The 16,479-nt window shown below is 31.6% G+C and overlaps 2 protein-coding genes across 3 annotated transcripts; one reads left to right on the plus strand and one right to left on the minus strand.

Moving 5' to 3' along the window:
* The first annotated feature begins 4,245 nt into the window (after positions 1-4,245).
* Positions 4,246-7,205, plus strand: LOC120261195. Of its 2 annotated transcripts, none has more exons than XM_039269012.1 (7): positions 4,246-4,568; positions 5,807-6,017; positions 6,167-6,317; positions 6,419-6,549; positions 6,637-6,699; positions 6,773-6,841; positions 6,940-7,205. In XM_039269012.1, the coding sequence occupies exons 2-7, from the start codon at positions 5,829-5,831 to the stop codon at positions 7,003-7,005; spliced, it is 669 nt and encodes a 222-aa protein (XP_039124946.1). In that variant the 5' UTR covers positions 4,246-4,568; positions 5,807-5,828; the 3' UTR covers positions 7,006-7,205. The 2 variants fall into 2 exon arrangements, with proteins under 2 accessions (XP_039124946.1, XP_039125028.1); XM_039269094.1 differs by lacking the exon at positions 4,246-4,568 and adding an exon at positions 5,394-5,585.
* A 916-nt stretch (positions 7,206-8,121) lies between these two features.
* On the minus strand, positions 8,122-12,285 carry LOC120263087 (serine/arginine-rich splicing factor SR45a-like). The gene is made up of 8 exons (XM_039270999.1): positions 12,199-12,285; positions 11,779-11,803; positions 11,589-11,675; positions 11,351-11,462; positions 10,799-10,948; positions 9,180-9,243; positions 8,626-8,816; positions 8,122-8,510 (listed from the first exon to the last, which is right to left on the minus strand). Exons 2-7 carry the CDS (start codon positions 11,799-11,801, stop codon positions 8,629-8,631), a joined length of 624 nt encoding a protein of 207 aa, XP_039126933.1. The 5' UTR covers positions 11,802-11,803; positions 12,199-12,285; the 3' UTR covers positions 8,122-8,510; positions 8,626-8,628.
* Positions 12,286-16,479: the final 4,194 nt, after the last annotated feature.

Genomic DNA, 16,479 nt, shown 5'->3' on the forward strand with positions numbered 1-16,479 from the left:
CCCAACTTGGTCAAATATATGGACTTAATTGTACCTAACGGTGAATGTGATTCTTTATTACGAAATAGAGGGACTAAAAAATCCCAACTCGGTCAAATATGAGATTTAATTGTACCTAACATTAAATGTGATTTTTTTATTACGAAATAGGGGGACTAAAAAATTCCAACTTGATCAAATGTAAGGACTTAATTGTACCTAACAATGAATATTTAAAGTCATGCCAGCTCAAAAGAAACGGCGAAGATAACGCTATCTACGCCTCGGACTCGAAAGTTCCAACTCGATCAAATATGAGGACTTAAATGTATCTAAAAGTATTGCAAAGACTAAAAGGACAGAAAGTACAGAATTACAGGGACCTGTTTGGTAATTATACCCTTAAAATAAATAGAGATGACAATTTGTACCCTACCCGACGGATATACCCATACCCGTACCCGTTCAAAGAGGGTAATACCCACTTTAACCTGGTACAGGTATGGGTAAGGGTATTACCCATTAGTTTTTGAGCGGGTATAGGTCGAGTAAGGGTATACCCCTACCCTACCCATACCCTTACCCTTACCTGTTGAAGAGGGTACGGGTAAAACCCGTACCCGTACCTTTACCCTCTCATATATATAATTTTTTATTAAACTAAACATTTACTCACAATTTACTCAATATCTATTTTCATGGTGATTAATTTGAAAATAATACTTCAAATTTTCTCTTAATATATTATTTTAAATTTTATTTAATTTCTATATTTATATTTGATAATATTATCAAAATTGAATTTTAGATATATATTAAGAATCATAATTAAATTAAAAATAAAAAAATATAAAAAATAATGTTATAATAATTTATTCTATAATTATAAGAATATCCTGAAATATAAGATACTAATAAAAAATCAATTGGATATAACTTATGAGAATTACTTATAATGTTTTTTATATTCAAAATCTTAGTAGATATACGAAAAAATTTTAAACAAAAACCAAGATAGTTAAACATGAACAAAACAAAAGGTAGAGTTACCATTGAGTCCTAAATAGACGTCATTTTTATGTGATTATATAATGTAAGATAAATAAATATATATCAACTTGTAATTTTGAATTTAAGGACATGTGTTTAAAGATTATAATATAATATATAATTTATTTATTTTTATTATTATTTAAATTTAATTCGATAATTTGAACAATGGGTAAGCGGGTACCTTGCGGGTATACCCGTACCCTGTGGGTAAGGGTAAGGGTAAGGGTAAGGGTATGATTTTTTTTTATCTTAAAGGGTACGGGTAAGGGTACGAGTATGGGGTAATGGTTATGGGTACGGGTAAGGGTTTTGGTATACCCTACCTATACTCTACCCATTGACATCCCTAAAAAGAAGATAGAAAATAAAATTTAAAAAACAAAGATTAAAAAAGTAAAGGAAAAAAAAGATTTAGACAAAGAAATTTTACCTAGTAATTAAATAAAAAATTTGTTGAAAATGAAGCTAAAATGCAAGGGTAGTTATGTAAAATAAAAAAGAATGTATATAATAAGAATACAGATAGGGATGTAATCCTATAGATAGAGATAGAGAGAGAAGGAAGATCGTACGGAGGATATAGAGCGTGGAAAGTAAATGCAACCCATGTGCTGCTGCAGTCCCACTTCTTTTTTATTTATTTATTTATTTATTTATTAATATTTATTTATTTATTGAGTTTTATTTTTGAATTCCCAAACCGGGAAACCGGAACCAAGTATCAGATTTTTTTAAAAAAAATAAAAATAAACATTCACTAATTGTTTAACATTAACAATGTGTTCTTATTAGAATTTTTCTTGTGTCACCTTATGGTGCTTCACTAAAATGTGTGGATGCTTCATCCTGAAATAATGTCATGAAATAGTATCTCGAATTTAATCCCGAATCTCATTTTTGGGATTAAATTTTTTGTTTTTATAATTCACTTCCAGGTTACATTTGGGATACTATTTAAAAATACTATTGCAGTAGGTATAATATTAGATTTTTTTTAGATATAATATCTGAATTGGTCTTTCTATTTTTCTATCTCTTCTATTTTGATCTTTTTACTCAGAAATGTTCTCAACTAGTCTCTCTACTCTTTAAAATACTTTTTACTCTTAGTCTTTTTCAAATTAGTTTTTTACTTTTGAAAATACATGAACTAGTTGGATCATTTTTAAACATAGATGGAGTAAGTGAATTTATTTTTAATAATAGGACTAATTATGAGTATTTTGAGTAAAAGGATAAAAAAGAAGAGAAAAATATAATGACAAATTTGAGTATTTTACCGGTTGTGATGATCTTGGCAAAAACAGAAAAATAAAAATAAATAAATATTGACCAATTAAATAAAAATGAATGAGAATAAAAAAGAGGGAAAAAAAAGAAAGAAGGAGCAGAATGCGCGCCAGCTTGACGGACGTGAAGGGTCGGACTTGAAATGAAGGTGATAATAATTAATTTTTATTTAATTTATTTTTGGGGGTGATTTTTAGATTCTCTTTCTCCGGCCGGAAACACCGGGGATGCCTACCACGTGCTCTTGTCTCTCTTCCTCTCTCTCTCTCTCTCTATTTATTTATCTCTTTATCTATAAATATATCGGCTCGGCTTTAGCCTTTTCTAAATTACCAAATTACCCCTTCGTTTATTATTTCATGACTCTTTATCGAAAAAAAAACAAAATTCATTCCCAAGCGACAACAAGATATTTTGAGTTATTTAAGACCGTGAAATGTTGTATATTTCTAGGTGATAACTAGATATTTTGAGTTAATTGAGATAATTGACAATGACTTTTAAGACAGAAAGAATAGTAGTTTATTTCTCTTTTAATGAAAAATTGAACTTTTTCAAGTGGCAATTAGATATTTTAGATTAATTAAAATTACTGGTGATGGTTATCTGGAATATGATGATAGTAGTTTATTTCTATCATTTTTAAGTGAAAAATTAAGAGTTTGAGTCTAATTCTATACAATGGTTGAGAACTTGTGATTTATTTATATTTATTATAAAAAATAATAATGATGTTTACAAAAATTTTTATTAGATGCTTGATTTTGCTCCTGAACTGTAAACGATGATTTGCTTTTAACTTCACAATTTTGTAAAAAATTGTTTTTAATAGACATGAGTAATTGCTTGTATTTGTTAGGTGAAAATTAACTTAGGTAGCGTTTGGTCAAAGAAAAAAATTAAAATACAATGAATTTCTAATTATAATGTATTTATAAATATTTTAATTGTTGAATGTTCGGTTAGAATTTTTTTTATTTGGTTCAAGGATTTATAGCTTTAAAATTTGGGTTTTAAAAGCAAATGTTTAGTTTGATGTACTCTAAAGGAGATGGGCACACAAGTAAGATTACCTCACAAAATATATATATATATATATATATATATAATATTTTTTTAATAATTATAATGTTTAAAATATTTAATAATTACCTTAGTAAACTGTTATATGGATAAAGATAAACATAGAATTAATATTACATACATTTATATTTTTATCTTGGGTAAATTGAAGTTCAAACTGACATAAAAATTATAGTCCAAAAACCTAGTGCCTTACTCATTTTTCCTCATTAACATCTAATTTATAATCTTAAAATATATTTTTAAAAAAATAGTAGTTTTGCTGCAGGATAATTATTATAAAATTTTTTTATAAAAAAATCCAAATCAATGTTATCACAAAATATCATTTCGGCACCTAAAGTTAAATTCTAATACAAAATAAATACTACATAAACAAATAAAAGAATAACAGAATAAAGCATAAATCAAGCGGTGTAACAAAACATTTTCTTCTTAAAAATAGTCATTAATTTTTTTATAATATTTATACCATTACTATTTTATTTTTTAACAAATTTTTTAAAAAAAAGATAACAAACACCTATTTTTATGGTGCCTGAGTTAATTGTGACACAACTTTAAGTTAAATCCTACATTGAGGATACTTTATTTTAGTGCAATTAACCATTTGAACCAGGGATGACCTTGGCTTTGGCTTTGTCCTATTTTTCTATTTTCAAAGCAATAACTAATAAGTAAAACCTCAAAATAAATCAATACTCACAAAAATAAATTAAAAAAAAAATACAAATTCAAGGACCTTTCAGTAATTTGAACTTTCAAAGCTAAGCCGAACCAAGCCTAGCCAAGCCGAGCCGAGCCGAGCCGAAGAGTAGCATTAAAACGCAGTGTTCGTTTAGCTTTGGTAGTTGCACTGCATTTACTCTCTCTCACACACACAGAGACACTCTTCTCATTAAGCTCCTTCTCCTTCTTCTCCTTCTCTCCCGTGCTCCGGAATTGCTCTAATTTCCCCAAATTCATCAACCAATCCATCTGTTCTTCTGCTTCTCTCGATCCCAGCATGAGTTTCTTCACAGATCCGTCTCTTTTTTGACTAATTTCAGCTTATAAATCCCTTTTTTCATGGCTTTTTACCTGGAATTCGAGTTCCACGGCGTTTAGCTTCATCGCATTTCAAGTTCTCTATTTGATCCACCATTGCTGCAGCTTCCGTGAAGGTAATGCGGCCGGGGGTTGGTGGTTTTCCCTTTTTTTTATTCTTTCTTTTTTTTCTCTTTTTTTTGCTGTTTTTCCTGATAAATTTGCAGCTTTTTGATTTTTTTTTTTCTTGGAATTTTCGTTTTTTTGTTTTGAGATATATTTTTTTTATTCATTGAGTTCCATTTTGAATTTTGTTTATAATTACTGAGAAAAGATGCTAGTTTTGGGTAAAATTGTATGTATTTATTGAATTTTTAGTTTTTCAATCTATTCAAATGGAGGTAGAAAGCAATGGGTTGTGATGCTCAATTTTTTTAATCAATTGATTGATTCTACCAATCAGAAACATTCATTTGAGCTCAAAGTTTTGGATTTTAAATTGGAATTTATATATTTTATTAATTTTTTTTTTGGGACAGTGATACCCTACTACTAATGGTAGTTTAATTTGAGAAAGAATCTGCCTTTGATGAAGTTGTTTGTGTTTTGTTATGTTATTGATTTGGGATAAAGCTTTTGCTTGTGTTGATGATTATGTGCTGAGACAAAATCATTGCTTTTTCAAAGGTTTGGTATTTGTGCACTCATACCTACTTAGACTAATTATTGTGTGTTAGTGGGACCTCAGATTTATTCAATTCATTTTTGTGTTCTTAATTGTTTAGTATATTAATTGGAATTAAGCTATTTTGCATGATCATTTGATTGTCTTGCCCCCACCCAAATGTTTGTTGTTTTGGCCTTACTATTAAGTGGTGGGGACTGTACATCAACTCTTTGCAACTTGTTTATTGTGTGTGTGTGTCTGTCTGTGGACCCTTGTTTTCTGAACCTATCTTCTTGTGCTTCATCACTGAATTTGGTTTTTTTTTTCTTATTGAAATTTGTTCATTAACATTTGCATTGTGTTGTTGTAGTTCAATTACTGCTCAAAGATTGCTTGATTGATTCTGGTTTTTCTCTTGTTGAAATTTGGTCATTAACAATGGAGTTAAATTGTGTTTGGAGGCTGCTCAATTACCCCTAAAAGATTGGTTAAGTGATTGAGCAGAATTCTGGTTTTTTTCTTGTTGAACTTTGTTTATTAACATTTGCATTCTACTTTGGAGTTAAATTGTGCCACTAAGATATTGTTTAATTGATTGAATGGAATTCTGGTTTTCTCTTGTGCATTGTGCTATGGTGTAAAATTGTGTTGTAGAAATTGATTGATTGAATTCTGAATTCTTAATTGTTTGTTGAATATGTATAATAGGGAGAAAGGTTGAGCATTGTTTATGGAGGGTGAATTGTGTTCTTCTCGCACTTTATCACCTTGTCGAATGGAAAGTAGTGATGAAGAGCTTTCGGTGCTTCCTCGGCACACTAAAGTTATTGTCACCGGGAATAATAGAACAAAGTCTGTTTTGGTTGGGCTCCAAGGTGTTGTCAAGAAGGCTGTTGGTCTTGGTGGTTGGCATTGGCTGGTAATAACACTATTTCAATCCTCCGTTTTTGTGAATTCAATCCTTTGAATTGTCAAATAAGTGATTTGAATTAATCCAATGCATCAATAGTTCTTAATTTAACAGCATTGCGTTGAACCTGATACTTGTTTTGATTTGAGAAATTGCAGGTTCTGAAGAATGGGGTGGAGGTGAAGTTGCAAAGGAATGCATTGAGTGTTTTGGAAGCCCCGACCGGAAATGAGGAAGATGATGATGACTTTGGCTGCGAAAACTCTTTCTGCAGTAGCTCGGACATGGGAGAGAAAGATATTGATTACTGTAAGCTATTAGTTGTTTCAACATGTCAACATGCTATTTATCATGAATGCTATAAAGCCAAAATATATTCACCTCGTTGCTTCATTGTTTTTGATCTTCAGCTAGCAGAGAGTTCCCCCGCAAATCAACGAAACCAAGAGCAAGACTAGCCAGGCCTTGGACATCATCCATGAAGTCGATTAACCGAAATGGTTACAGAGATATTCAATCCCATGTTTTGAAGCCTCGATCGGTAAGAAACTAAGAACATACTAGTACACATTATTTAGCCAACACATTCTTCGGTTGCCGAAGTATCTTAAATTGATATTATGAACAGAGAGTGAATTTATCTAAACTTGGTACTGCTGCATTATGGAGATATTGGAGGCACTTCAATCTGGTGAGTTTAGTTTCTTTTTAACCTTTGTTCTTGTATAAGAAACAAAGCCAATACATTATCCAAAACTCTGCAGGTGAGTATAAATCCAAATCCATCAAAAGAACAACTGATTCATGGAGTGCAGAATCATTTCCTATCTCAGGTACAACCCATGATCCATCAAGAACACAGACAAAGAAATAATATTTGCAACGTTCTAATTGAGTCTTTGTTTTTGATTTCTTTTTATCATCTGTGAAGCAATTGGATGAGTTGCAGGTGATGATAAGCTTCATACGCACATCAAAGAGATCAAAAGCTCTATGAACTGAAAGTGTACTGAAGAAGTAGAAAGAAAAGAGAAAGACTTGTGTTAAAGTGTGTGTGAGATTCATGTAAATGTAGTGTAGAATGAAGCAAAAATTTCTGTCAGAAAATCATGTTCGATGTGTTCTGATGATATTCTAACCATGAAATTTTTATGCTATGTCCTGAGTTATCATCATCATCATTATCATTTTAAATCATATTAATCTTATTAATTGATGCTTGAATGTTTGATTTGTTTTTGGATTGGTTGTGTGGTGGTGATGTTTGGGAAAGGGTGGCAGGGGAGAGGTGTGTGTGCATGGGGAGGAGAGTTTGTGGACAAAGTGGTCTGATGTTCACATGGCTGGTGATGTTGGGCAGTGTGCTCAACTTTGCTTTTTTTAATGTGCTTTTTTGGGGAAAGGTGAGTTTTTTTTAATTTTAAAAAAAGTAAATAAAAGTATGGGAAGGGGGGGAGTGGAAGGGTTATTTATTTTTAGTTTTTTGACTTGATTGCTTGCTGACAAATTTGGGTTTCTTTTTTACTATATTTTTGATTAAATGTTTAATGTTGTTAATTTATTATTGAGAAAGAAGAGGTTCTGGAGTCATCTGTCCCAACTTGTTTTGTCGCTTTTGTTTTGTCTCTTTTGCCCCTGAATTTCCATAAATCACATATAGTTTCAAAAAATAAAATATAACAAGAAATATTATCACAAAGTAGCAAATTAACATTTTATATTTGATCCATGTTATTTGATAACGTTCTATTGTAATTAATGAATAATAAATATTTATAGCAAGTTAATTTTTGAAAGTTTGCTTTTATTAACATAATTATTAGAAATATATAAAAATATCAATCTTTGTCATTATTATTAGGTTAAAAAACAAAATGCTGACAAAATCTAGAAACAAATTTTTGGCTTCCTGACCCATTTATAAACAAGACAGGTCAAATTGAGAGTAATATAAAACAAATACATAAATCATCAGTTAACAAATTAACATTTTCCAAAAGTAGTAATGAGAATGTAAGTATTATTATTTAGCATTTGAACAAGCTGAGAAAATGCAATAAAAAAAAAAGAAAAGAAACAGGGCTTAAGACCATGAAAGTAAATACCATGCTCATGAAAACACAACACAACTTCTCAGTTAATTTTCTTTTCAAGCATTATGAAACTTAAAAGAGGTAGCTAATGGGGTATCGAATTCATCGATATCGAATTCAAGCCGAGCATGGATTGCACACCAAATAAAGATTCCAAATATTGAAGACAACAAACTTCCAACCAGCACAATAGAGTTCTAATAATAACAAACCAAACGAGCCGGGTGTCTCTAAACGTTTGTCGCAAATTAACTTCTTTCAAGTAACAGGCCTAACTGATAATCAACACATTGAGCGCGGTGCTTAGTATTTCCGCACGACAAGAAACATGCTAGTTTTAAACATCTCCTTACCGATCGAAAGCAAAGATGATGCAAGGCAGAGGGTTGCATGAAAAGTGCTTGCATACCTATTGTTGAAGAAAATAAATAAATAAATAAATAAAGAATAAGATTTCAGACAGTCAGGTAGAGGAAAATAATGTATAGTAAGTATGACAGGGGGAGAAAGCTCAGATTTAGTGCCTGTTAATCTGATCGGTGTTTTCCATCGCTGGCTGCTGACACAGACCTCTCCCTGTGTCTTCTGTTAGGTTCACTTGCATAAGGTGAGCGAGATCGCTCCCGCCGACCCCTTGAATGCGAACGGGAACGAGACCGGCCTCTATCCCGAGGTCGATAAGGTGAGTAGCTCCGTGAGCGTCTATGACCACGACCTGCGGAGACAGATTACACAAAATAACCGGAATAAAATAAGTTTGGAAGACAAGGCATCATAGACTGCAGAAACTGCATCTCATACCACATGTATGTACTAAACACAGGATTATTATTACAGCAGCACTCTGGTAAGGTACTTTCTTTTATCCATATTTCTCGTCTCATAAGAATCCAAGAGCCCTGATAAACTTCAGCCAGTAAAAGGCATCCATAAAGCTAGTTAACCAAATTGTGTAATCTATTCATCTCGTAACATCAGGACCTTTACCAGACTAAAAAATTTAACAAACAAGCAGACCACCATGATAATCAATCAATGCCAAAAGAATGCTTCTACATCATTCCCAATAGATCAATACCTCTCACTTCTCTTGCACCGCGATATTTTCCAGGGGTCGGCGTCCTTCCACGGCTTCTTTTTGCCTGCCAAAATAACACTAAGAGAATGAAACCTCAATATTCAAGTAGAAATGCAGAAGCTTGTTTCTGTTGCCTGTAACTGAAGAAAAGGTATATGCTGCTTGATGTTTATAAACTATATGTTTCCATAAGCATAAAAACACAAACTATGACATCAAACACTCTAGATATGGTACCCAAAAATATATAATCAAGAATGGCTTTCCAAGTTCATTCGGACAACATGAGGACAGAAGTTCAAATGTGCATTTCAATATGTTGTATCCGAAAGAAAAAGGAATACAGGGCATACAATCCTCTGTAACATAGTCGGATTTCGAATGATGACTTTGATATGTCGATGTAGAGCTCATGTCGAGATGGGGAAGTTCAGACTGTTAAGAGCATAGATTGAGAAATTGACGGAGCTACAACACCAGACCTGATTCCAAAATTTGTCAGGCAATTAGTAGTGTAGAAAGATTAGTTAATATGATTTATTGGAAACTTACTTATAAACCTAATGGTTGGGCATGCCACTACAAAGGGGCACATGAAAAGTTTGACCCTCTCAGCTCAATCAAAACAATTTTGTTGTTTATTTGTTTATTACCTAAGAAGAGATTGCAACTTTATTCCTGACTTCAATACTTTGAATGAGCAAATAACATCACATGTTGAAATAGCTAGAGGCACAAAGCTGCACTGCTCCAACATGGTGAGCAGACATAATGTTTGTGTAGGACAAGAATGTTGCAGATTTGAGATTGATTCTTGAAACATTTTATAATTAATTTCGAACATTATAGAAACCTCAAAAAAATTTCTTTTCTCAATGATATATGAGATTTTAACGAAAATTATTGTTTAGAAAAACAACTTCAAATTTAACAAAAAAAAAAAAAGAGATAAAAATGTTAAGACACTTAAACCTACATGAATTTTGTTTCAGTAATTTGCACCTTACTATATACTATGATTTAAGACAAATGACATTCCTTTTATTTGGTCCATGGCTTGATGCTGTTGTGCTTTCAACTGTCCTAATTCTCCAATATTTAATGCCATATTAGGGGCAAGACGATAATCTCTCACGACAATGATTCCTGCTGTTTGGAACATTAAAAAGGATCTCTCTTGTCAGAAGTAAGCAGCCATGCTGGCATACCACCACTGGCGTCTCGATTGCTATCAGACAAAATACCCAAAAAAAAATCCAAAATTTGCAGGTTCTTCCTATTTTGTCGTGTACTTTTATTTGTATCAATTTTCAACAACAATACAAGTTTGGCATAGAATTGCTACAAATAAAAGATCAGAGCATAGTAGTAAAGATATTCAAAATTTGAATAACTTTTAGATATTCTATGTTACTATAACTATTCTTAAATACAATTAAAATCCTATACATGAAGAAAAATTACTTAACATTGCTGTACAACAATTACTAGCAGTGTGATAATAACTATAAAAGATGCACTCCAGTGTTCACATAGGAAATGGGCTCCAATTTTCTTAGAACTGCTGGCTGCCGCACCATCTACCTATATACATCCAATATATGAAATGAAGTATGTACCTTTTCAACCTTGATCAAACGGCCTTCCAGTACAGAACGGTCCAGGTACTTGACACAGCGGTCTGCATCCTTCATGGTCTCCATTGTAACAAAACCAAATCCACGAGATTCCCTTGTGCGAGGATCTACAACGACATGACACTCCAAAACCTGCCAAAAGGAACAATCCTCAAGCACAAATCTAACTAAATAGCATACTAGGTAAACACAAAGATGAAGCACAAATAGCACATATTAAAATTTTGGCGTAGGATGATGACATTCTTGCTTGAAACAAATCAATCCAAGAATAAAATAATAATAATAATTATTAAAATAGATACCTCGAGCATTACTACTTTTACAAATGAATTCAAAATGCATACAGATATGTCATGGTTAAAATAAAAAAAAAGATAAGAAATGGAAACTACATAATTTCACTCAGAGATGAAAAAAATGGAAATTACAGGAACATCAAAACTCAGTTTGCATAAGGTACAAACCCAGGCAAAATCAATATGTAATAAATATTTAACTCAAACCAGAGAATGGAATTATGAAGCACAATACCTTCCCTTCCTTGCTAAAGTACTTCTCAAGGTCACTGCTAGAAACTCTTGTTGATAAGCCTGTGACGTACAAGTTGTTTCCAGGATTCCGGGCGCCATCAACATCTTGACTCCTAGAGCAAGTTTATAAGCATACAAAATCATTAACAAATAAAATTCCCAATTAACACCATCTTTAGGCCGAACATTTACAAAAATGCTATACAAAAAGAGCAACTCCATAACCAAATACACTTTACCTAGACCGGCTCCTAACTCTCGACCTCGATGACGACCGTGATCGACTGCGTCTTTTCGGAGGAGGTGTGATGGATCGAGAAGTATACCTGACACCATTAATACTAATTGAATTATTATTATTATTATTGCTGTTTTTGTTGTTGAATTTCATTTACTAAAAAGCTACCTCCTTTGGATGCTACAACTCACCTAACTTCCTTTGTCTGCGACATCTCTATACACATAAACAGAAAAAAAAAATACTAATCAGAGCAATCAGATACCTCGGAATAAACCTAAATCACAAACAAGCATTCAATTTGGTCAATCAAGCACAAAATTCTCAAAATAACATCTACATCAAGGGTTTCAAGTTTCAACAACAAGCTATCATCCCATTCCACAGCAAGATTTCAAATTCACACACAGAACAGCAAGAAAAACCAATTATTCACAAAAATCAAAGCATAAACAATAGAAAAACAAAAGCGATTGGTCATCCATGAGATAAGAAACTAATTTTCCAAATTAGGCAACAAAAGCAAGTAGATCGATTGATTTCCTGAAAACTAGGGATCAAGCAAGGCTTGAATCGTTGACAAAGAGAAGTAGAACTGGATCGGAACTCACTTAGTTAGGGATTGAAGAGAAACCCTAAATGCACGAGAGACTCCGATGCCGAAGAAGAGGGAAAGGGTCTTGTTTCTCGTAGCTCGGTCTCGGTGACATAAATGGGAGTGTTTTTCATTGGACGGCTGAGATTGCATCATCATCTTGTAATTTTTTAAAAAAATAAAAATTACATATTTAATTATGTAAATTATTAAAAATGTGAATTAAAGGTTGGAATATTTGTAGTTTCAATATTTTGATTTATATATATATATATATAATTTGTATTTTTTTTATTGAAAATTAATTTTTTTTTTAAAATATGTTTGCAACATCTATGATATTTCTCATATTTTGAAAACACTATAAATTTGTTCAAAAAAAATGTCAAAAAAGTTGGTAAACTAATAAACTTTTGAGTTTGTAAGTTTGTGGTGAATATTTCATTATTTTTTATTTGTTGGTTGTAAACTAATAAATGTCTGTCTTTATTTTTATTTTTTTCAAATCTTATCTTTTGTAAATTATATCTTTAGATTGTATGTTTATTAGGATTGAAAGATTATGTAACTAATATATTTGGCACTTAATCATATTTGTGGATATACTATATATATATATATATATATATATATCTAAATGTCTTACTTTGATGTTGACTATAAAATTATATAAAAAATTTAATTATTATAGCATGGATAAAAACATGTCTCACTTGCCTATATTATAACCCAAAGTTTTTTTTTTACTTGTAATTTTTTTTTTCAAGCAATTAAAAAATATATATTCTAAAATCACAAATTAATTATATAACAACATAAATAAAATAAAAAAATTGAGTGTTTTAAAAACATTTGAAAAAAAAACTCTTAACTATGTTTTAAGGTTCATATACAATGATTACCTTTTTCTATTTTATGTTTTAATGTTATGTCAACAAAAATGACATAACAAGCGAACTTGCGATAGGCATAAAAAAAATAATAATGCCATTAATCGAAGAAGAGATTTTACAGGGAAAAAGATTATTAGAATATCTACAAGAATTCAACAGCTTTGAATTAGAAACAGAATATCCAATACAAGAACATATGATGATGGAAGCAGAATCCTCAAATCGACAAGCATCAACAGCAGTACCACCAACAAGAGTATCAGGACTCCCTTCTTTTGGACCAGCAGTTTTGATGCCTCATCCAATCGCCCAAATACCCATGGGAACAAATAATGCAAGGACTATAACAAGACCTTACAGGTATGATTTGATCCCGACCCTTCCCTCTGCAAATATTCATACTGGTTCAATGTTGTTATTGCCAGAAATTGCAAAATGGGAAGAAACAATTAGAAGATGGGAGAGTAATACCATTACTCATGTAGCCACCAAACAATTTGTTGATAATACTGATAAAGTATTATACATAGAAAACCTACTTGGTGAAACAATAAAATTATATTTCCAAAACTGGAGAACAGCATTTCCTAATGAGTTCCAAGCATTAATAGAAGGCGCTGAAGACACCTCTAATATTACTTCTCAGATTCGACAGATTAATTAGGGGAGGCCTGCATGATAGCAGTAATCTTTCCCCAAGTTTTCCGAAGGTTTATAAATTAAGACACTAAGGATGTGGAAGGTGGAGACTCGATAAGCATCCTTATAATCCTGCCTAAGTACGCGGAGCGGAAAATAGGAGGAAAATAAGGCTAGTAAGGGCGTAAGACGGTAAACCATGAAGCATCCAACATAGTGTTCTTAATAATGGAAAATTTTTAAATTACAAATGTCTAAGGAGCTCGATTATTTAGACTTAGATTTAAAGCATATCCAGGGTAAAGTTTCTCTTGATAACTTTAAGTATTATTGCTTTGCAGAAGGAAATAGTCATAAACACAGGTTCCACTCTGAAGATCATCAATTAAATTTGCTCTGTGACACTTCTTTAAATATCTTGTATAACCTGCATGTCTGTAGAAATTATTCCCATCAAACCAGTGAACTTTTAATAGAATCAAATAATAAAAAATTTAAAAAACTAAGAGAAATCGAAGAAAAGCTTGAATATCTCAAGCAACAAGGGGTCTTATTATAACCTAATTCTAAACATATATAAAAGTCATACCATGTTATGAATCGCCTCTTGATCTATTAGTATCAGGTCCTTTGTCTAAGGTGTTTGTTTCGAAAAGACTTAAAATAGAACCGCAAAATTTATGGAAAGTGAGGAAACAAGTGTTGAAGTATTACTTCTAAAGCTATGCACATCACTGATTTTCATTTAAAACACAATTTATCATTCGCCAATGTTGGTATAGCCCAGTAGTAAAATGCAAGAGTTCTATATAAAAGATTGGGAGGATCTCATGCATAGTATATAATATGAATAGTCACTTATCCACTTTGCATTCCCATATTAACAAATGGATACTTTGATTTTTTTTTTTAAATAATAAGAAAATATCATTGAGCTAAATCCTAAGCTGACAAATAAGATAAACATCGAGAAGATTACAACTATAATCATGGATACCTTGACTTATAATTTTTTTTATGTTAAGAAATTGTTTGAATAATCTTTTTTTTTTTTAAAAAAAAAAAATGGGTAAACAACATGCATTAAAAAGAAAGAACCAAATACAGGGCATCAACAAAAAAGATCCCACAAAGGCCACAAGGAGTGGGGAGACCACAAAACCCAAAAGAACCCAACACAAACTCCCTTGCCACAAAATACCAAAGAAGACCCCAGAAGAGGCAGGGAAACCTTTCTAGGGCCTAAAACAACTCCAAGAAACGAAACTAGCCCTCGCCGGGGAGGGGGGGGTGGAAGGTCTTCCCAGGGATACTCTTGTCCGCATCTCGTGAAGTGAGGAACTCCAGACTCCTCTTGATTTTCCCATCGGATGCTCCAATTTTGGCTTCTTTGATTCTGGCACTGCATTCATCCACATAAGAACCATATGAATAATTTTAACAATAATAGTATCAATCGTGAAACAAGTAGCAGTAAAAATGCGATTGTTTCTTCCAATCAAGATATTCCACATTACGGCTTTCAAAAAAAGGTTCCAGAATGAGATTAAAGACTTCTTATTACACCAATCCCCCCAAAGGTCTCGCAAGGAAAAGGGGCTACGAAGAACATAAGAAGTTGACCAAAAAAATTCCAAACATGCATTGCCACTGGGCAAAGAGTTAGCAGATGATCGGAGGTTTCCACATCTGCATGACACATTACACAAGTGGTAGAAGGCAAACGATTGCATCTACATCGCGCTAGGTTTTCTACGAAAGAATCTTGTCATCCCAGGCTAATTAGTTGAAGAAGTTAAATTTCCTAGGGCTTTATCCCTTTGTTTGAATATTCATTCTCATAAGGTTTTATTTTTCAATGAGAAATTATTAAAATAAAATTATTTAATAGCAACAACTACTTTTTAAAAAACATTATTGTGAATGAAAAAAAACCTAAACACCTCCATGACATAGACATTAAAGTTTTGTCTTTTTAAAAGTGTTATTGGTGATGCAAGAGTAAAATTTAGTATCTTAATCGTTAAGCAATTTTAATTATTTTAAATATAATTAAATTTTTATATATTTGAACATGCTTTTTCTTACTTTTTAAGTAATATATATGATTCTGAATGATTATACATGAATGCTAAACAGGCGGTGGATGCTTTTGAGCACACATCCTAATAATTAAGGCAGATATACTTGTAATTTTGATATGCAGCGGACATTTATGAGTTAGCAAATTTTTTTTTCTAGAAATTATTCATATCGTTCTCCAACATTTTCACTTGATCAAAAAATTTATGGCCTATTTCATATTTCAAAAAATTCATGTTTTTTCTGACACCATCTGATAGTTTAATTTTCAATACTTTTGTCAGAAATACTTTTCAATGATTTTAAAAGAAAACATAAAATTGTAAATAAGAAAGTAAAATATTAAGCATCAAAAATAAATATTAAACAAAAAAGTTATATTTTAAATGAAAACTAATGTAATTACACGTAAATACACAATGTTAAATAAAAAAAATATACTTAATAAATGGGAAGTGCATTTTATAAATGGAGCAAAATTAAATTGTAAATAATAAAAACTGATGTATGGACTGAAAAAGAATGGGCTGCAGATGCAGAGAAAATTGAAATGTCAAATGAACTGTAGGAGATATTTAAAAAATTGCTCCTATTTTTTTTTTAATTTATAAATAGGAAGTCAGTGATTGTGGACATGTGGACATAAGTTAGTCTATGCTAGTTTCTATTTCTTCTAGTTCTTC

The sequence above is a fragment of the Dioscorea cayenensis genome, chromosome 1 (genome assembly GCF_009730915.1).
Source record: "Dioscorea cayenensis subsp. rotundata cultivar TDr96_F1 chromosome 1, TDr96_F1_v2_PseudoChromosome.rev07_lg8_w22 25.fasta, whole genome shotgun sequence".
In the NCBI taxonomy this organism is placed as follows: Eukaryota; Viridiplantae; Streptophyta; class Magnoliopsida; order Dioscoreales; family Dioscoreaceae; genus Dioscorea; species Dioscorea cayenensis.

What these genes read in the sequence shown, in the direction of transcription:
- LOC120261195 (XM_039269012.1), top strand. Translation starts at nt 5,829, where the DNA reads ATGGAGGGTGAATTGTGTTCTTCTCGCACTTTATCACCTTGTCGAATG. An exon ending in TTGGTGGTTGGCATTGGCTG is followed by an intron (nt 6,018 to 6,166) that starts GTAATAACACTA and finishes GAGAAATTGCAG; the next exon opens with GTTCTGAAGAATGGGGTGGA. An exon ending in AGAATCATTTCCTATCTCAG is followed by an intron (nt 6,842 to 6,939) that starts GTACAACCCATG and finishes TCATCTGTGAAG; the next exon opens with CAATTGGATGAGTTGCAGGT.
- LOC120263087 (XM_039270999.1), bottom strand. Translation starts at nt 11,801, where the DNA reads ATGTCGCAGACAAAGGAAGTTAG. An exon ending in AGAGTTAGGAGCCGGTCTAG is followed by an intron (nt 11,463 to 11,588) that starts GTAAAGTGTATT and finishes AACTTGCTCTAG; the next exon opens with GAGTCAAGATGTTGATGGCG. An exon ending in GTTTGATCAAGGTTGAAAAG is followed by an intron (nt 9,244 to 10,798) that starts GTACATACTTCA and finishes TTATTTTGGCAG; the next exon opens with GCAAAAAGAAGCCGTGGAAG.